The 21,064-nt window shown below is 43.4% G+C and overlaps 1 protein-coding gene across 7 annotated transcripts in view; it reads left to right on the forward strand.

Annotated features, from left to right (window-relative positions):
• The window catches only part of DLG3 (discs large MAGUK scaffold protein 3), a 57,296-nt gene that overhangs the window by 24,211 nt on the left and 12,021 nt on the right, over positions 1-21,064 (forward strand). For all 7 annotated transcript variants that reach the window (XM_043571218.1, XM_043571219.1, XM_043571220.1 and 4 more), the window contains 3 exons: positions 5,603-5,717; positions 20,571-20,747; positions 20,980-21,055. In XM_043571218.1, the coding sequence (XP_043427153.1) occupies positions 5,603-5,717; positions 20,571-20,747; positions 20,980-21,055 (368 nt within the window). The remainder of the gene's footprint in view (positions 1-5,602; positions 5,718-20,570; positions 20,748-20,979; positions 21,056-21,064) is intronic.

Consider the following 21,064-nt stretch of genomic DNA (forward strand, 5'->3'; position numbering starts at 1 on the left):
ACAATGAGAGTTGTAAAATACCAGCTATAAGAAACTGGAGTACGTGATGGCATAGAGTTTTCATTAGCTTTATCACAATATTCACGATGGAGAATTATATTACATGGTAGCAGAAATAGGCATTTTTATGTGTTGCTTATATTTTATTTACCTCAAATTAAATTGTAGATATGGGGTAATAAATAAAATCCATCCATGCCTTTCACACACTTAAAAAAGTCTTATCTCAAACTCTTACAATCTGGCCGCCCACCTTCCCCTGTTCATACTCTACCTTCTATTCGGGCTTATTCAGTATTCTTGGAACCTGCTCTAGGCTTTCCCAGCTCTTTGGCCTTCTTTAAACTATTCCTTCATACTACTATTATGAAGAAGAAATCCATCATTTTTTGTGTTGTTTTAGACACCAAAATTAGGACCAGCTGGCAAAAGAGATGGCTCTTAACCCAAGAATTTTCTCCTGAATACTGTTGTCTAGTCTAATAATGAACAAATAGAGAGCTTTCCAAAGTTGGACATTTTTGAGCAGGGGTTACTTATACTAGGGGCTGTAGGAACTAGAGAAAAAGAGAAAGCATGGTCCTTTGATGTTAAGAAACTTAAATCTACATGTGAGGCACCACACTCCCCACAATAGCCAATGTGATACACACACACCCATGATCATGTCATCTGTTTAAAATCTTTGAATAGCTTCTTTCTATCACTCAGGATAATCAAGAGAAAATGAAGAGGCAAAATCAACAGTAAGGCAAGAACAGTGAAAGTTAGAAAGAGGTGGATTGAGGAAGCAATTAGGAGCAAACATCAGCAGTACTTGAGGAAACACTGGTTGTGTGCAGGGGAAAGGGGGGGTTGCTTATAGTAACAGGGAGGTTATCAAGTAGGGGAAGCACAGTGGTCAAGTCTAGAGGTAAGTATTTCCAGAGTGCACGTAGAGCATCATATAGGTGGTAGCACAAGCCTTTTGAATCAGCAGCTCCACCCACAGGAGGCTGATCTTTTCTGTGATTATGCAGGGAGAAAATTTGAGGTTCCCCTTTGTCTTTGTCCATTCCAGAATACAATCTTGCCTTTATTTTTGCCGAACCAAAAGTCTCATTGAAGTGTTTTTCCCCACACAAAAAAAGATCAATCTATCCTCAAAGGTAGATTCTGCCTCTACTTCTTCAGAAACAGAAAAGCTGCTGGAAGCTTTAGAATAGCAATTTATCCTCACTTCCAGTCATAAAGGTTTCAGAAGGTTGGGGTTCAGTTTGGTAGTGCCAGTCAAATGTTTTTGTGTGCATATAATTTGACCCTGTAGTTTTACTTTGAGAAATCTATTCTATAGAAATGCTCAAATATACAGTGCAGCGTTGGGGGTAATATTAAAAATTGTAAACAATTTATGGGCACCTGGGTGGCTCAGGTCATGGATCCCAGGGTCATGGGATCAAGCCCCATGTTGGGCTCTGCACTCAGTATGGAGCCTGCTTAAGATTCTCTCTCTCTCCCTCTGCCTCTCTCCTCTCCTGATGCATGCTTACACACGTACATGCTCTCTCAAATAAAAAATAAAAATAAATGTAAAAAATTGTAAACAATTTAAATGCACATCAGTTGGGATATGACTGAATAAATTATGCTCTATCTATAATATGAAATACTCTGCACTATTAAAAAGAATGAGATATATCTCTATGTAGTGACATTGATGGGTTTCCATGACTTATTAGAGGATGAAAAAAAGTTGATTTATGGGAATCTGTATGAGTTGTGAATATATGTATATAAATAATATATACAGGGAAGTAAGTTGAGAAGGATACATGCTAGAAATACTAACTGGTTACTTTTGGGTAGTGGGGTGGGGTAGTGATACAGGAATGTCTAAAGGAAAAAGTTAAAGATTCTTAAAAATCATGTGCTACTATTATAAAAAAGTATAAAACTCATCAGCTTTCTTTGCAGGCACATTGGACAGAGGCCTCTAGCACTTTCCTTTCCTGTGGGATTTGCAATTGTATTGCCAATTTTTTTGAGAATTTTCCAGCCCTCTTGCCCTATCTTCCTTTTCATACACAGTGCAGGATAGCTACCTTATCTTTTCCCTAAACTAACAAAACAAAACTCAATTTTGTAAGCCAAGACCAGCAGTTTCAAACTTTACTGGACATCAGAATCACCTTGATGTTTGGTGAAAATGCAGATTCATGGGCCTGCTGAATAGATTCTGAGTCAGTGTGTCTGGGGTTGTATCCAAAATCCTGATCTTTCAGAGGCATCCCAGGTGGTCAGTGAGAAACCCTGTTTCAGGGAATGACGTCTGATTGTGCCCCCACCCCCTCATTTCTCTCTCCATGATTAGCAAAGGGAACGAGGGAGTGATGACTCACTGTGGATATCTTTGTGGGTCACAAATGGTTGGGTTCATCTGGGAAAAATGAATAAAACACAGTTTAGTAGACTTGAGAGTTAAGTAATAAGTGTTGGTTCTTTAAAGTAGCCTATTTGAAGTGGGGACCTTTGGGTTGGAGGCTGGTCTGGTGGGCAGTGACTAGGCAGTGACTTCAGCCTAGGAGATGCCTTCCAGCAATGGCTTCATTAGTTATAAGTGGAAGAAGGGGAGGAGGAACCTTGACAAACTGTGAGGTTTCAGAGTTCAGATGTTTTTTAAGTGGAGCTTTTGTCCTTGGAAAATGATGCTTCTAATATTAAGATGAGGTACTATCTATCTTAAGACTATTCTAAATGGTTTTTTTTTGGTTAGAATTATTTTTTTCTTTGTTAGACACAAAGTCTGTTAATCAGATGCCCACTGTGGGTTATTAACATCACAAAAGGGTGTTTAAAAACCATATACCCCAATTGCTCCCCCCAGTTAACCTTGGGAATAAAAGTAAATGGGAGTACTTCTTAACTACCTTCCCAAGCCCTCAGTGAAACTGGCAGCCATCAGTTAAATAAACCATTAGGTTTATTAGTTTGAGAACAGAAGCATCGACTTGGGCACAGTTTTCTAATTTGCTCCTCATTTACCCAACAGTCATTTATTCAGAGGCTACTTTGTGCTTGGTGGACATTAGGTAATTCTACAAATAAAAGCCAGAGACTGATGGGTAGGCTGGAAGTCTAAGGGTTCACCTGAATGGGAAAAAAAATGAATAAAACACAATTTAATAGACTTGAAAACTTAGTAGCACATAGAAAACAGAAAGTGGATCCCTTAAAGCAACAGCCTTGTTCTCTTTCTGTAGTCTATTTTAAGTGGGCCCTCTGGCCCAGCATTATCAACCACCTATTAGGAGCTCTGAGGAAATAGCGGTTTGGTGGTTGTTTTTTAAAGGATTTTTAAAGAAACGTAGTTACTAAGCAACTGCAATGACCTGCTACTAAGTTGGAGTTCAGCAGGCAAGTCAATTCCAAAGAAGGGAATACATAAACAAATTGTGAGATGGGGGAAGAATGGCTTGCAGATAGATTTGGTATATATTTTTGGGGTGCTTGGGTGGCTCAGTTGGTTAAGCGTCCGACTTCAGCTCAGGTCATGATCTCACGGTTCATGAGTTCGAGCCCTGCATCAGGCTCTGTGCTGACAGGTCAGAGCCTGGAGCCAGCTCTGGATTCTATGTCTCCCCCTCTCTCTCTGCCCCTCCCCTGCTTGTGTGCTCTCTCGCTCTCAAAAATAAATAAACATTAAAAAAAGATTTGTTATCTATTTTTTCTGGGTTCAATTCATATTTCTGCCTTCTACTTTATCTTCCCCAAGAAAGAGCTGCCTGGTCAGAAATCTCTTTGTCTCACCAAGTACTCCTCCTAGCGGGTGAGGAGGACTGAGCGAGGAGGATGACCAGAAAGGAGCCAACTAGAGGGCCAGGGTGGAGGGCTGAGCTCTGGAGTAGGGCCAGTTCCCCAGGCAGGCAGAGAGGTAGACGGCCCTGCTGCTGCACTCTTGGGCAGTCCAGGGTTTCTATGACAGATTGGTCACCACCCTCTGCATTTAGATTGCGACGCCTCATTGATATTGATGTGTTGCCTTGTAGCCCTCAGATCGGGGACATTGTCCAGCTGCTTTTTCCCCCAACACTTAATGGGTGAGTCAGTGACTTAACTGCTTCCTGCAGGATTTCAGGGACTGGAGTAGGTAATGAGGACAAATCACCATTAACACCAGTGTGTGATGAATGAAGAAATGGCTAAATGGCATGGATTTAACCGGTTGGCTTCATTGGTACCAGAGTGAACAAAAAGAAACTTTGTTGAGGATCTGTGTGAATTAGAACTCCTTCCATCCCCTTAAGGCTTTTTAGCATTTCCCTATATAGCCAGCTGAAGGTCAGGTTGCTTTGCTGAGGGAAGGGGAGTGTCAGGTGTTGGAACAGGTGTTTTGTTTTCTGCCTGTAGAGTCATACAGACTAGATGGGGATGCTTCTTGCCAGCCCTCTATGGTGCATGAAAATGCTTTTGTGGAATTCTTTTTCCCTGGAAATATGTTTGGTTTTTTAAAACAGTTCCACAACCTTCAACCCCAACTATCAGTTCTGTTTTCCTTTGAAATCATCTTGTCATAATGAGGTATGCCTATTTTCTACCATTTTCACAGCCTGTGCTTTAGATATATCCCATTTTATGCAGCCAGTACAGACCTGAAAAATACTGTGTATGTGTTGGGTAGGGGGAATAAAAAGGCGAATATAATATTTTAAATGCACTAGGAGAATGTCACAGCAAAGCATCCCTATAAAAAAGCCTCTTAAAATAATTGTACGGTTAGGGAGCTTTCCTCCATCAGGTTTTCTTAAGTTCGGTGTAAATCTGTAGTTGCCTTTCCAGAGTGATAAGGCTGTTTCGAGGCTGTTGTGATGGTATTAGTGGGCTATAAAGCTGGGCATATGGACTTACAACCTCACGGACTAGATGATTTTGGAGGAGAGAGGTGACAGCAGATTTCTTGGTTTGGGAGAATTTCTGTTTTAATGTTTGTTACTGAAACCAAAGACCCTGTTTGTTAAAAGGGAAGATTTTCTTATCTGATTGTGAGGTTTGTTTGTTTTTACCTTTGTGTCATGAGTTCAATCTCCACCCCCCCCCCCCAACCTCCAAAAACAAAGTCATCTGGAAACCAGTCATCTCTCTTGCCTAACAATGATCTAATGGCCTCAGGTCCTTCCCAGCCCCTCCACCCTGTGTCTCAGGGCCATCTGTTCTCTGCAATCCACTTTTTGGGAAAGTCTCCTTTCCCATCTGCTCTCCTTGGGCCTTAGCCGCCTGCTCCAAAGATTTATGAAGGCTGCACTGGAGCGCTTTCCAGTTGTTGTTGTGTGTTGTTGGGTTTTTTTTAATGATACATGAGATTTCAAGGCAGATAAAAGCTTTTTCCATTTGATATGTACAAATATTATTCCTTTTTCAGGTGTGTTTTTTCTTTCTCTTAGTTGGGGGCTGGAAAGAAGTCTGTGCTTGGAGGAAGGACTCTACTTATCAAAGCAGAGACTGACTGTGTTGGCTCTGGCTGCTTTGAAGTCAAGTGTCCTCCTGGCTCTTTAGCCACTGGCACACAGGCTTGGTGCGGTTTCTTGGGTTCATTCTTTTCCTGTCTGTTCCCTTGTCTCCCTGACAGAGTACAGTCGCTTTGAATCGAAGATACATGACTTGCGAGAACAAATGATGAACAGCAGCATGAGCTCTGGGTCTGGGTCCCTCCGAACAAGTGAGAAGAGGTCTTTGTATGTCAGGTAAGTCACACTTCTGAGCACCAGGCCTTGTGCTGCACGAGGGGAGCTCCTGTTTAACTAGTGGGGTAGGGAGTGTGTACTCCCAGTACTAAAGCAACATTGTGTACTGTATGCTCAGGTTGTGTACTTTATGGTCAGTGTTTCTCCCTTTTGCAAGCTGGCTTCTTCCTCTTTGCTCATGAATGACTCAGTACGAGAAACTTTCAGTTTGTTCTAATTGTAAAAGACTATTGAGTGATTATTGCTAGTCAGTATTCAAATAGCACTCAAATGTTCAGAGTCCTTTGCTTGCATTCTGTGATTTGAGGAGAAAGCTTGGCATTCCCTCCCTTCCACATATGCATAGTAGTCATCAGGATTTGTATCTGAGCATATCAGCTATCACTCTATTCTGGTCGAAGGTCTTTTACAGGAGACCAAAAAATGACAGGTTGCTGCTTCTGGGTCTTTTTTTAATGTCATTATTTTTGAGAGAGAGAGAGAGAGAGAGAGAGAGAGAGAGAGAGAGAGAGAGAATATTAATCTGAAGCAGGCTCTAGGCTCTGAGCTGTCAGCACAGAGCCTGACACAGGGCTCAAAATCACAAACCACGAGATCATGACCTGAGACGAGGTCAGACGCTTAACCGACTGAGCCACCCAGGTGCCCAGGGTCTTTTTTTTTTTTAATGGTGTTTTCTTGCTCCCTGCTATGCTGGTCTGCTGTATCTGAATCATGGGACATGGGATGCAATGGTGTATGGTTCCCAGGAAGGGTGGGTAGAGGGAACGGATATATAGCATTGAGTGTATTGCTGCTGAAAGCTATTCTGAGATACTGCCCAAGGTTGAGCTTTTGACCCTTGAGGCCCATTATGATACTTTGTCAGGTCAAAGTACAAACCTCTTGGGGAGTTGGACTGCTAAATGAACACTATGGACTCCTCGTTAGAATTAGGGATAGTTTTCTTCTTCCTATCGAAGCTTCTTGGCAAAACTCCAAACAGTGTGGTGCAAGTACATATTGTATCTCTCCAAGGTTAAAATCCTTAGAGTAAGAGGTGGTGGGATTACTCCCCTGAGCCAGAGATAGTCGTGTGTGTGTGTGTGTGTGTGTGTGTGTGTGTGTGTGTGTGTGTTTAATGCTTAGGTGTGGACTTGTATTAAACTCTTGGGTTGAACTTTTCTGGTGGCCTCTGATACATGCTGGGGGAGGTTAGGAAGGAAGGCTACATTTGCTGATTGCCTGGAAGTGGGACAACTGGTCTGTCTTGGGGGTTTGACTCGATGCTAGCCAGTGGATATAAACGCTAATTGCAGTTCTTGTCATGGTGCTTGATTTTCTTTTCCCTCAGTTGGTAGTCCCTGACACTACTGCAGGGAGCCGAGCTAAGGGAGCCCAGCTTTGAGTCTGAAGCCCACTAGAACCCTTCATGGTTCTTTTTAAAAAATGAACCCTCAACTTGACTGGTTGTTTGTTGAGAGCAGCTTTCTTCACATTTGCCGTGCTCACCTCCTGCTGTGAAGGGAGGAGAGCTGGAGGAACGCTGGGCTAGTCACTGATCTTTTCAGTCTTCTGTTTTTTGTCACTAAGCCCCTGCTCTGGGTCTGCAGCCTAGATGCTGGGGCACTGACGGGGGAATCAGAAATGTGATATTGCCCCCAGCAAGAGGGTAATACTTATGTGACTTGGTCAGGATTGTTCCGTTCCCGTGCTGCCAGCCCCCGCAGATGTGGCACTCCAGGGTGCGTGGGAAGCTGCTCTTTAGGCAAGACAGTTTCTTCAGAGAGCTTTATTTTTAGATTTCCTCTCTCCACCTATCCTGTGCTAGAGCTCTCCCTGCCTGGGTAGGGGGATTGGGGCATTAGCTCCTGACCTGGAAGACCTAAAAGACTTAGAACAGCCTTCTCTGACCTGGGGAAGGGATACATCATGTCTAACTCTGGGGAGGAGGGTGGAGACTGCACTCTGTTTCTAGCAAATCCGTTTATACAGTTTATATCATCTGCCCCTAACCTTATCTAGATAACATCAGTGTCCTGAGGAAAGTAAGTACTGTTTAGAACAATGAACATTTGTGATCACTAGAATTAATCAAGGGAAATGATATTTTATGGCTAAAGCAGTGAGCAGAGGTCTTTCGCTAAGCTAACCTCTCTACCAGAGCCTGGCTTGCTCTGTGCCGTTTCATGCCTGTTTGGCCTTCCATGCTGTACTTCGTCCCTATTGTTCAGTATGTATTCAAGTTTCTTCCATTCTTAAAAAGAAAAGAAAAACATTCCCTTGATACTAGTAGTCCCTTAAACTGTTATCTCTCTTCTGCTTACCACATTTGCTGAATTATGTGCCAAGAAACACTAGTTCCACAAGATGTTAAGTATTGTGTGCAAAATCAGTGGTTCAGTAAGTTGGGCCAATGCCATGTGAAAAGAGTAAAACAGAGTCTTTTACTGTGATTCATCTCCAGGAGGGTCTGCACTAAGCAGTGTTTCGCCAAAGGATAGGAGCATGGGAGCCTTATTTGGAGAAGTCCATCTTAAATCCATGTTGGGAAATGTTGGAGTCCTCTGTACCTATTCCTGCTATGTCTTCAAATCACCTCTCTTTCGGTAGGAAAGGAAGTGTGCATCTGCTTTTCAGCATGGTGGTGTGGTTCCAAGCAAGTCCGGAAGGCTCCGGAGGAGCAGAAGCTCAACTCCGTCAGGGATCCACGGTGACCTCTTAGTCATCACATTCAATGACTGGTTCACTGATTCTCTGCCATTGGTGTGACCTCTTCACCACATTTGTTCCCACAAATTACCTACTTGCTTCTTTAAAGGCTCTCTTTCTGTCTTGCTAACCATTCCTCAGTACCTTTCATTAGCTCTGCCCCCTAAATGGCAATGTCATTTATTTTCACAGCTTCAGATCCTGTTGTTGTATAAATGACATCCCTGATCTTTTTAGTGAACTCCAGGCCTGCATATCAACTACTCGCTGGGCATGTGCATGAAGCTGCGCTCCCACAGTGTCTCAAATAAGCAGTGTGTTCAAAATTGAACCCCTCTCCACACCTACTGCTCCTCAATTTCCTTATCTAAGTTAATTGCATCACCCTGTCATGTGGAAAAGGGATTAGATTTGTTCTGTCACCCAAGGCAGATCTCAGCTCAACAGAAGGAAGAAAGAGCTAATGATTAAAACTGTCTGAAAATGGAATGGACTGCTTCCGGGGATAGTAAATTTGATCTTTTGTTACTGAAGGTGTTACAGAAGAGGCTGGGCACCCATTTCACTGGTTGTTGCAGAGGGGGTCAAAGCTAAAAGCAACAATCTGGACATAAGCTACTCAGAAGCTTTCACTAGTTCCCTAGTGTCTTTAGGATGAAGGCAAACTAACATTTAGGGAACATCTGTGCATTCAGGCCTTTGTTATTCTCTTTAAATTGGGATTAAATCCTTTAAATAATGCTACAAAGTACACATTATTCTCATTTTACAGGTGTGAAAACTGAGACTCCAGTTATATAGCCAAGAAGTTCCAAAACTGGAATTTGAACCTGGTTGTTCTGACCACAGAGTGTGGCTTTTTTCAGCATTTCCCAAACTTGGTGATAGGAATCTGCTGGCATGCTAATAAAAATACAGATACCTAGTCCCCCTCTTTTATACACTTGGATTCACTGGATTTGGGAAATGTATGGGTTTTGGGGGGTTTTTTAGTACTCGAAAGTTATATACATGTATTTTAAAATATAAGTTATTGTCAAATTGGCTAACATACAGTATATACAGTACACTCTGGGGGGTTTTGGGGGTAGAGTCCCGTGGTTTATCGCTGGCGTACTACAGTGCTCACTCACCTGGTCATATGCTGTCTCTCCCTAGTAAAATAAACATTTAAAAAAACCATTTTAAAATTTTTTAAATGTTTATTTTATGAGAGAGAGAGAAAGAGCGAGAGTGAGTGCACATGAGCAGGTGAGGGGCAGAGAGGGAGAATCCCAGGCAAGCTCTGTGCTGTCAGCACAGAGAGCCTGACACAGGGCTCCATCTCATGACTGTGAGATCACAACCTGAGCCAAAATCAAGAGTTGGATGCTTAACCAACTGATCCACCCAGGCACCCTGGGAAATGTATGTTTTTAATTTTTTTAAATGTTTACTTTTTGAGAGAGAGAGAAAGAGAGAGAGAGATTGATTGATCAAGGGAGGAGCAGAGAGAGAAGGAGACACAAAGTCTGAAGAAGGCTCCAGGCTGTGAGCTGTCAGCACAGAGCCTGATGTGGGGCTCCATCTCACGAACTGAGATCATGACCTGAGCCAAAGTCAGGTGCTTAGCCAACTGAGCCACCCTGGCACCCCAAATGTATGTTTTTAACGTTTTTTTTTTAATTTATTTTTGAGACAGAGAGAGACAGAGCATGAACGGGGCAGGGGCAGAGAGAGAGGGAGACACAGAATCGGAAGCAGGCTCCAGGCTCCGAGCCATCAGCCCAGAGCCCAACGCGGGGCTCGAACTCACGGACCGTGAGATCGTGACCTGAGCTGAAGTCGGACACTAAACCGACTGAGCCACCCAGGTGCCCCCCAAATGTATGTTTTTAACAAGCAATCTGAACACTCAGGAATAACTGCTTGTTTGTCACAATAGGTATTTGTGTCTGTTTCGCTTGAACAGCTGAACATTACACTTACTTTATTTTTTTTTAATGTTTATTTATTTTTGAGAGAGAAAGAGAGACAGAGTACAGCAGGGAAGGAGCAGAGAGGGAGGGAGACACAGAATTCAAAGCCGGCTCCAGTCTCTGAGCTGTCAACACAGAGCCTGATGTGGGGTTTGAACTCACAAACTGCGAGATCATGACCTGAGCAGAAGTTTGACGCTTAACCAACTAAGCCACCCAGGCGCTCCACATTACACTTACTTTAGCTCCTACTATGTGGAAAGCAGGAAATCGCAGGGCTAAGAATTTGGGCATGGTTGGGGGGTAGATTCAAGGAAGCGGCACACACAGTTCCTGCCCTCCAGTAGCTTGCCATCTACGCAGTAGACACTGAGCAGCAGGTGGTTGAAGTGAAGGAACCCTTTTCCATTGGGGTTTCACCTCTAATTCTTTTAGCTGTTGTTTTCCCTATAACATGTTTCTCCTCCTTTCCCTTCTCCTGAGTCTCCTTTCTCTGGTTTGCATGGGTTGCAAAGCTATTTTGAAGCAAATAGCACCTTCTTACAGCAACATGGAGGCTATAGCAGGTAAAGCCCTAGCGAGCTGCAGCTGTACTAACGAGAGGGGAGATGGGATTTGTGGAGCCTGGAGAGGAGAAAGAAGGAAAGATGACTGTGTTTGGAAAATGCAACTTGTTTTTAAAATCACTAGTGACTTAATGGAAAGACCTTCCCCACCCTTCACCATACTAGAATCACTTCTTAAATGGTACAGGTAGGATGAGCAGAGCCCGTCTTTCTGCCTACTCTAGGGTCTTTGCTCTGTTATTGAACTTGCCTTCCACACTGGAAAAGTCCACAGAAACAGGCCTCTCTTGAGCCTCTTGCTCAGGGTCAGGATGGTTGGGTGTTTAACTCAGGTCATTCTGATGTGAAGGTAGTACAAAAAGACACAGGATAGGTGAGAGTTCCAGGAACCTCCAAGTTCTAAACTTGGATTTTCTTTTGTCTGTTTCTTGAGTGAATGAACAAAAGACCCTGTTGTCCAAAGGTTGCCAAGAGGCTTGAGAGTACATCTGTAGAAATGGCTTTTGCAAGTCTGTTCTGGCCAGGTGGGTGCATTCTTCACAGCCACAGGGTGGCATCAGGCAGGCATTTTAGGAGTCCTGGCCTCCTGGCTGGCCATCTACCATCCCAGTCTTCTCCCCACTCTGGGAAGGAAATCCTTTTGGGACATCTGCAGTCTCAATTCAAGAAACATTGTCACAAATATTGGCTTGGTCATCAAAGGAGGCTGGAGAATGCTCCTTGTCATCAAGCAGACATGAATTGTGAAAGTGTTCTGTGATGATAGCCCAGGGTGATGCTGGGGAGAGCCTGACTTCGACATATTCATTAATGAGTCTCAGTAGTGGATTAAAGTGCCAGTGAGGCGATTTGGGCAGGCTTCACTATCTAACAGAATTTGAGGGTGACATTAATATACATCTTAAAATGCAACAGCAATTTATGTAGTGTTCTGGGCTACCAGAGGGTGGGGAAGACTTTCTGATACCAGCGATTCTTGAACTGCCTATTGCTAGAGCATGTTCCCCAGTCACCATTCCTTGACCTGTGCTCATAATCCCCCCAGGTGACCCAAAAGGTGTTGTGAACCCCAAATGTTCACATATCGTGGGCTGATGGGTCCTTGAATGCCCCTCTAGTTTCATAATTGACCTCTAAGGCCTGAGACTTTGAGGTAGACTGAGGAGAACAGTGCCCCTTTCCTTGTTCTCCATGTTCCTGTCTGCAAGGAGTGTCAGGAAGACCCGACTTGCTGTCAGCTACATTTGTTCCTCTTGTGATGACCCATCTTGTATCTACTTGACTGCTCGAGTTTGGGCTTTTAGGTTGGTCTTCAGAAGCTGCTAGACATTTTAACTCACACATTAAAGTCAAGGGCTCATAAGTGACAGTTGCTTTGCGGCTCTCTGTGCATGCTTCATAAGGATGGGGCAAGGGAGGGGCTGCTCAGTTTTCAAATAATAGGTGCCTTTTATCTGGTACTTTCTGTGGCTCAGGCTGCTATAACAAAATACCATAGACGAGAAGCTTAAACAACAGACATTTATTTCTCACAGTTCTGGATACTGGGAAGTCCAGGGTCTAAGTGCTAGCAGATTCAAGTTCTGGTGAGTGCCCCCCTCCCACTTCCTGGCTTATAGGTGTCTACCTTCTTGCTACGTGTGCAAGTAGAGGGGGGTGGGGCGCCTATGTGGCTCAGTGAGTTAATAAGCTTCTGACTTCGGCTCAGGTCATGATCTCACAGTTCATAAGTTCGAGCTCCACTCTGCTGTCATCACAGAACCCGCTTCTGATCCTCTGTTTTCTTCTCTCTCTGCCCCTCCCCTGCTCATACTCTGTCTCTCTCAAAAATAAATAAACATTTAAAAAAGAAGAAGAGAGAGATGTCTCTCCTTGTCTCTTCCTCTTCTCATAAGGGAACTATCTCCCTCACGACCTCATCCAAACCTAATTACCTCCCTAAGGCTCCACCTCCAAATACCATCCATCACCTTAAAGGTTAGGGCTTCAACATATGAATTTTGGTGGAACACAGACATTCAGCCCATAACACAGATGAAAGGAAGGAAGCAATGTCTTAGACCCCATCTGGTATAGGAGGGAAATACAGTGAGAGAACCCTCTGAGGGATAGTAACTAACTGGAGAGTAACTGGAAGTGTGTTTTGTGCCCTCCTGCCCTAGCCTGATCTCCTGCACTGTTCATGAGCCTCAGACATGGCCTTCATCCTCAGAGGGCTTCCCCTTTGGTGATACACTATGAAATAATTTAAAACTGTAGGACTTAAATAAATAGCAATAAATAGAAAACGTTAAGAAAAGTCATTGCAAAATATGTAGGATGAATTTGGAAGAAAGACATTTGGAGTGGGCAGGGTCACAGAGAGAAGAGTGGGGCTTGGTTTGGGCCTCAGGGGAACTAATGAGGGCGAGAGGGGACAGGCTGAGTCTCCCAGGCCACCATAGATGGCTGGAGCCACAGGCAGAGAGGTGGGCACGGCTACTAGGCCAGTGCAGCAGAAGCAGCCATTTTTCTTGGAGGCCGAAGGGCTCAAGTGCTCTCGTTTACTTTGCTTCGAGAAACCCGCCTGACCAGTTTCCTTGGTAGTTGCTATTTTCCTTGCGTTCCTGTTCACCAAGACACCGATGTGACTGTGCCAGGTGCTTCTGATTTCTTGGGCTTTTTTAGACCCAAACCTCACAATTTAGGATCTGAACTGCCAGAGACTTTAGCCTAGTAATCTGTTTACTTTGAGCTGATTATATTCCTGCTTTCCCCTCCAGCAGTGAGGTCTCAGCTGAAAGGAAGATTAGGCAAAGTCCCCCAGAGCACGTGCATCATGTGGGCAGGTGCACGCAGCTCGTAGGGGATACTATTTGAAAGGTCACCACTTACACAACATATCTTTGAAGACCTTTGGCAGTGCTTTCTGTCGGAAGATAGGCAGCAGCATTTAAAGCTGACGTGCTGAATCTTAGCTTGGGAACTCCAACCCGCAGACCCTGGGAAGTGAGCATCTGCTTTTCATGCTGGTGTGACTTGGCTGTGGAAGGTTGCTGCATTACCCACTTTCACTTTGATTTTACATGCCACGTTTTCTCTGGGGCACAGTCTTTACCCTGCTCTTAAGATAAATCAGTGTTTAAAACATAAAAAGAGAAAATAAGCGTTAAAAAAGGGTGGGGGGCTCCTAGGTGGCTCAGTCAGTTAAGCATCTGACTTCGGCTCAGGTCATGATCTCATTGCTCAAAGGGTCATGAGTTTGAGCCCCGCATCGGGCTCTGTGCTGACAGCTCAGCCTGGAGCCTGCTTATGATTCTATATGTCCCTGTCTCTCTGCCACTCCCCTAATCGTGTTCTGTCTCCCTGTCTCTCAAAAATAAATAAACATTAAATTTTTTTTTTAAGTTTAAAGACAACATGGGGCGCCTATGTGGCTCAGTCAGTTAAGTGTCCGACTTTGGCTCAGGTCATGATCTCACAGTTCATGGGTTCAAGCCCCACATCAGGCTCTGTGCTGACAGCTCAGAGACCGGACGGAGCCTGCTTCGGATTCTGTGTCTCCCTCTCTCTGCACCTCCCCTGGTCATGATCTGTCTCTCTCTGTGTGTCAAAAATAAACGTTAAAAAAAAAAGATGTTAATGTTTTCCTGGCCTGGCCACAGTGTTTGAGAAGTTGCAGGAAAACCCAGGATCTGTGGCTTTCCCTTGCTTCACAGAACTGTGCAGCCATAACCAAGGAGGAACATATTCAGGGTTGAAGGATAATCTTTTATGTAGACCACTTACTGTGATCTTAGGCTTTAGATGGTAATTTTTCCATAAGCTTTGTTCTCTCCTGACATAGGGTTTCCCTCCGAGCTAACCAGTCCTCCACTTGGAGGCTTTCATGGAATTCTTTTTATCTAGACCCAGAAAAAATAAGGGGTTTCTGAGGCTGCTCATCTCCCAACACACCATCTTGTCAATAAGCTCACATACACGGGGTAAAACCAAGGTGCCAGAGTGGTCAAATATGGTTTTAGGTGTCTGGAGACAAATAGGTATTGCTTTTTTTTTTCCTGCTCACTCTTTTTGAGTCAGAGGTTGAAAAGTTTCATTGGTATGTCATCTGGGCCTTGCATGTGTAGAATTTTAGTTTTGGGACAGTGGTTCAGTCTGATTTAAAAGGGGTGCTTTGTTATATGCCTTGACTTTCTCTAGTTCTTGTCCTAAGGATAAAGAAGGGTGGGTAGGAAGATATAACAGTGTTGGCAAAAAAGGTGCTCCTTCATCCTCTTACCAGATCCAACCTGAGGCATTTGTAACAAGGAGCCAGTCCCTGTCACTTTCTTAGGTTTCCAGGCTGTTCCTAAGAGAGATTGTCACAGGTAGATGGCCACAGTTTAGCATGCTTCTGAAAGATCTCAGGTAAGTAGCCAACACTTTTTCAAAGTTTATTAAGGTCTAATTTACATACTTTTCTCAATTACATGAAATATGTATCATTTGAAAGGTGGTTCAACGTTACTATTCAGGCTTGTTCTCTTTTAGTTTCCTTCCTTCCTTCCTTCTCTATACCCAACGTGGGGCTTGAACTCATGACCCTGAGATGAAGAGTCATATGCTCTACCGACTGAGCCATCCAGGTGCCCTTGTTCGCTTTTAATTTTACTTTCCACATGAAAGTTTAGCCTGGTAATGATCAAAAGGCTGAGGCCATGGAGTCAGTCTCACAAGGCCTACTAAGTGGATGCCAGACTCCTTAGCTGGACTGCAGACTGAGTGCCTTGCACTGCAGCCAAATATGGGTGTTGCTGACCCTGCCACACAGCCTTGGTTGCTCGCCTCCAAGTCCTTGCTCACACTGTTCTTTCTAGCCAGACAGGCGTCTCCCTTCTCTCCCTCGAAATCCTGAACCTTCACTGAGGCCCAGTTCAAAAGTCAACCCTTCCTCATAACTTCCCCAAGGTAGGTGTGACCTACACTCTCCCTGAATGCTTTTTTAGGCCTTGGCTTATCCTGCCTCTCGTTACAGCATACTTGGCCAGCACACTCTGTAAGGCCAGGACTTATTTTCTTCTGTGTCTTCCATCCAGAAAGGTATTTTTTAGACATAGCCAAGTGGGGAGTTAGCTTTTGTTTGTTTGTAATGTGACTGTGACTTAGACCTCATGACATTTTTCTGAGATTTAAGAGCCCTGGTGTGAAGTTGCCCACCACACAACTCTAGATGAGGCCCTGTGTGACTTTGGGCCTGGTTTGTGTCATCTCTGAGGAAGTTTTCTAGCTCTTAGTCAAATACAGTCTCAGCAGGAAAACAGAAAAAGTGGATTTAGAGAACATCTCCATTATGGATTCAGAAAACAAATCACCATCACGACAGTGGAAGGACTGGTGAGGGAATTGGGCATCTTTAGCCTGGTAGAGAATACCTCAGAAAGACTTGGGCTCATTAAATGCTAGAATTGGAAAGCAACTTAGAGACCTCTGAGGCTCCGATGTCCTGCAAAGCTCTTTCTTCATTTGTAGTTCTGATTGATAGAAAAGGAAATTCTTGTTAATTCATTTCACATTCTCAACTGAGAATGACATTATAGCTCAGAATTTCAAATTTGATATCTTTTCTCGTATTTCAAATTCAAATGTGCTGCTATGTGTTTAACAAAAGCATAGTTTACACTTGATCTCAGCCAAAAGGCCGAGAAGCGATAACAAGATCATAGTTTAAAAACATTGCTTATTCTGTTGTTCAGTGTTCCTCATCCACAAATTCATCAAACAAAATCCAGATAAACTTGGGTACCACTTTTTTTCTTTTTTAAGTTAGGTATCATGCCCATTGTGGAGCCCAATGAGGTTGAGACCTGAGCAGAGATCAAGAGTTGGATGCTTAACCTATACTGAGCCACCCAGGTACCCTTTGGTACCACTTTTTTACTGGAAAATTGCCTTTTTTGCCTTGTTGGCTGGGGAACTTAGAGCCAAACATGTTCCTTATCAGAAGTAAGTGACTCAAGCCAGGTGCTTGGTAAATCAATTTCCCCACTTGCTTTTTTTTTTTTTTTCCCTTAAGCATCCAGAGGAGGGCCTGATCATATTAGATGCTCAAAAATGCTTGTTTAATTAATGGATGTCCTTAAGAATACAATATTGTATCATCTTTAAAAATACTAGTTTTGGGGCGCCTGGGTGGCTCAGTCGGTTAAGCCTTCAACTTGGGCTCAGGTCATGATCTTGTGTGTTTGTGAGTTTGAGCCCCACGTCGGGCTCTATGCTGACAGCTTGGAGCCTGGAGCCTGTTTCTGATTCTGTGTCTCCCAGTCTCTCTGCTCCTCCCCTGTTCATGCTGTCTCTCTCTCTCTCTCTCTCTCTCTCTCTCTCTCTCTCTCTGTCTCTCTCTTTCTGTCTCTCTCAAAAATAAGCACACATTAAATTTTTTTTTAAATATTAGTTTTGATGAATCGTCAATGAGATGGGAAATATTAATGATACAATTTCAAGTGACAACTAAAGTTGCCGAATTGTATGTACACAGCATGTTTCCATCTCTGTGAAACCTGTTTTTTGTTTACTTATTACACAGTATTATACAGTATCACAATGGTATGAAGAGTGGTTCTGAGTTATATTAAATGTGATTTTTTTCCTTTTTTAGATTTTATGTTTTACAAAAATTCTATGATAAGCTTATATTAATTAAATAGTTAATGAAATGAATGCATATGAATAGTTTAAAATCTCAAATGTTTACAATAACATATTAAAAAAAATAATCCTTTTCCTGTTCTCTCCTTTTCTGGCTCTCCAAAGTAAAGAAATAGTAAATCTAAGTAGCCCTCTATGTGTTACATAACGGAGCTAAAAGACAGTAGGGTCATAGAAAAATAATCAGATAAAAAAGTATTTCCACCAGGAAGGAAACCATAGAAAAAGCTTATAGGAAAGGAGGGGGTAGTTCTCTGTGGACACTATTTGTACAATGGTGTAAAATTAACTATTATTTACCTCAAAAATGTGATATCAATAAATTAGGAGGGGTGGAAGGGTAAGTGAGAGCTATTGCAAACCAATAGGCAATTCCTGAAATGTAAAAAAAAAAGTAATCCATAAACAGCAAGAAGAAGCAATTATTTAGAAATGTGTTATAAAAGAAAAAGAAAGAGTTTAAATATTTGAAAGCAGTTTCTTTTTATAGTGACTTACGTTTTTGAAAGTTAAAGTTTTAAAAGGAACATGTGCCTTTGGTTAAAAACCAAAGCAGACAGTGCCATTCCTGGCGTGCGGTGGCCACTGCTGGCATTCTTGTTGACTTGGATTCCACACTTAGTTTGTTGTTCCTTAGCTTGTGTTATATGTATTTTAATATTGTAAGGTATCGGAAATTCATCTTGGAAGTACACTGGCTTATTGGTTTTATTTCAATCTCAGATGTTTAAAAAATTACCAATAATTGGATTCCTGACATCCAGAAAACATGTTTCTTATATCAGCTTTATCATATGTACTCCACTTCTTAACTGCCGTTGGCACAGGTCAGGGTGGTTCTGTGGGGTGCTCAGATATATATTGGATTGTCCCTGGATTGTAACCAGTAAGCTCTCCCTTCCAGCGTTCTACAACCTCATCCTAATCTCTCCAAATTAATTTTTTTTAATGTTTATTTTTTTCATTTTTGAGAGAGAACACAAGTGGGGGAGGGGCAGAGAGAGGGGGACAGAGGATCTGAAGTAGGCTCTGTGCTGTCAGCACAGAGCCCTATGTGGGGCTTGAACTCATGCACCTTGAGATCATGACCTGAGCCGAAGTTGGACGCTTAACCGACTGAGCCACCCAGGTGCCCCTCTCCTAATTCATTTTAACATCTTTCCTTCTTCCCCCACCAAAACTAATTTGTGCTTAATCCAAGTTCTGTTCTTTTCCTCACTACATTTGTTTTCACCTGTGAAGCCCAGAGTGACATCTAGTGTTTCTCATTGCCACTTAGAATAAGGTCTTCCCCATGCATGTGTCTGTAAGAACATCTGACAGAATGCCTTCCTTGCTTTAGGAAACTCAGTTTCGAATGCAGTGCAAATGCGTTCAGATTTGATCCTGTCCCACAGAGCTGGGAAAGAACCTCTTGGGCAGAGTGCCTTCTTAATCGGCTGGCCTCAGCCCCTCTCCATATTGCTTCACATGCATAAATTGAGGGAGGTAAAGGGCTCTGTGTCAGAGTTTGAGTATTTTCATTTTCAGATAATCTGATACTGATGTCTTAAGAATTCTGTTTCACAGAGTTTAAAAAGTAGATGGGTATTTCACTCTGCACAGTTTTACTACATTCTGTATTTCATTTGGGCCTGCATGTGGGGAAATAGCGTGTTTTACTTTGCAGCTTCCAGGTGAGCCACAGACCACCACACCGCAGGTAGAAGTCTAAATCTTGGAACCAATTCTGGGAAATCCCCTGGGCTGTGTGTACAAGTAAGGTGTTAAAGAGAATATAAAAAAGAGAGCCTAGATTGCAAGTAGAAAAATACAAACTTCTCACTGAAATCACCCATCCATAGTGACTCTACAAGGAGAGATCCAGTGGATGAGAAAAGTAGACACTTTCAAACACAGGTGAGTTTATTGAGCAGGGAGCTCAGGTGTGAAGTGTCACCTTCACCAGAGCCAAAGTCAGCAGTGGATCCTGAAGGATTTGAGCTTGTAGTTTTGGTTTAAATTTGCCTTCAAAATCCACCCCACTCTGCGATTATCCAATTACATGTGAGGGTGGATTAATGTGCCTAAAGCTCTTTTGATGTGTCACTTCCCTACTCTGAAACCTTCAGGGGCCACTGGATTGGGTAATATTCAAGGCCTTCCAAAATTGGCCCCAGACATTTGTTTCCAACCTCATTTCCTAGGACTTCCAGCTGCAGCCATGCTGGGCTCCTCCTTTTCCTCAAGCCTGGATGGTATAGCTCCCTTCCCACCTTTTCCCACCTTTCCTGTTATCACTTTACTGTGTATGTCCTGCCAGAGGACCTGGCCTCCATCCTAGGTTAGTTAGGTGTGGGATGTAGGTCACATTATTCTTCCTCCCTGAGCCTCCATCCCCCCTCCCCACATGTAAAAGCAAAAGACTGAACTAGGAGGCTTCTTGGTGGGGTCCTTTTGAACTTTACCATTCTGTGGGTGAGCATCAGCCTTAGATTTTTTCCTTAGTGGCCCCAGGACACAGGGCCCTTTTCTGTGTCCCTGCAGCATTTGCCATTTGTTGTTTGAGATGGTTGTTAACATGTTTACGTCCTGCTTTCAACTACTTTTTGAAGAGATGTTTGTAAACTGAGAGAGCCCTTTGGTAGGCTAACTTGTTTCCCTAGGATGTGGGTGAGGGAGAGGACCACTGAGTGTGTTCTACTTTGGACTTCCACCTTGTATCTGGAAGCTTCGAGGAGATGGGACTCATGAAAGATTTTTTTATTCCCCTTCTTGGGAGAGTGGGATGTCTCTGAGAAGAGGCACATATCTATAACATCAAGATGGAAAAGAGGATGCAGACTCCTGGAGAATTCCCTTTGGTCTTCTCTGAGGCTGCTGGGTCTGCACTCATTCTTTGGGGTGTTCTCCCTCCACAATCCTTTCAAGACTGCCAGGTTCCTGGCATTTTGGGGTAGGATGGTAACTTCATCTTTTGCTGTGTGTTTCAGGGCCCTGTTTGATTACGATCGAACTCGGGACAGCTGCCTGCCAAGCCAGGGGCTCAGCTTCTCCTATGGTGACATTCTGCATGTCATCAATGCCTCTGATGATGAGTGGTGGCAGGCGAGACTGGTGACCCCACATGGAGAAAGCGAGCAAATCGGTGTGATCCCCAGTAAGAAGAGGTGAGTTGTCATGATCATGAGGCCTTCCCTGCCTTCTTCTTGGTATTGATTTCTTTTTTTCCCCCTATTCTACTGTAAGTAAGTTGCTTGAGAGCAATGGATGTGCTCTATTATTCCTTTTTAGTAGAGAGTTTGTGCTCAGGATGTGGTTGTGACTCGGTGAGCCAAAAAGTGGCTTCTGAGACCATGCACTGGCAGTAAGTAACAGGACTTCTTTCTGACTCCAAAACAGGGTGGAAAAGAAAGAAAGAGCTCGATTGAAAACTGTGAAGTTCCATGCCAGGACAGGGATGATTGAGTCTAACAGGGTAAGTGGG

Source organism: Prionailurus bengalensis, chromosome X, assembly GCF_016509475.1.
Source record: "Prionailurus bengalensis isolate Pbe53 chromosome X, Fcat_Pben_1.1_paternal_pri, whole genome shotgun sequence".
Taxonomy (NCBI): Eukaryota; Metazoa; Chordata; class Mammalia; order Carnivora; family Felidae; genus Prionailurus; species Prionailurus bengalensis.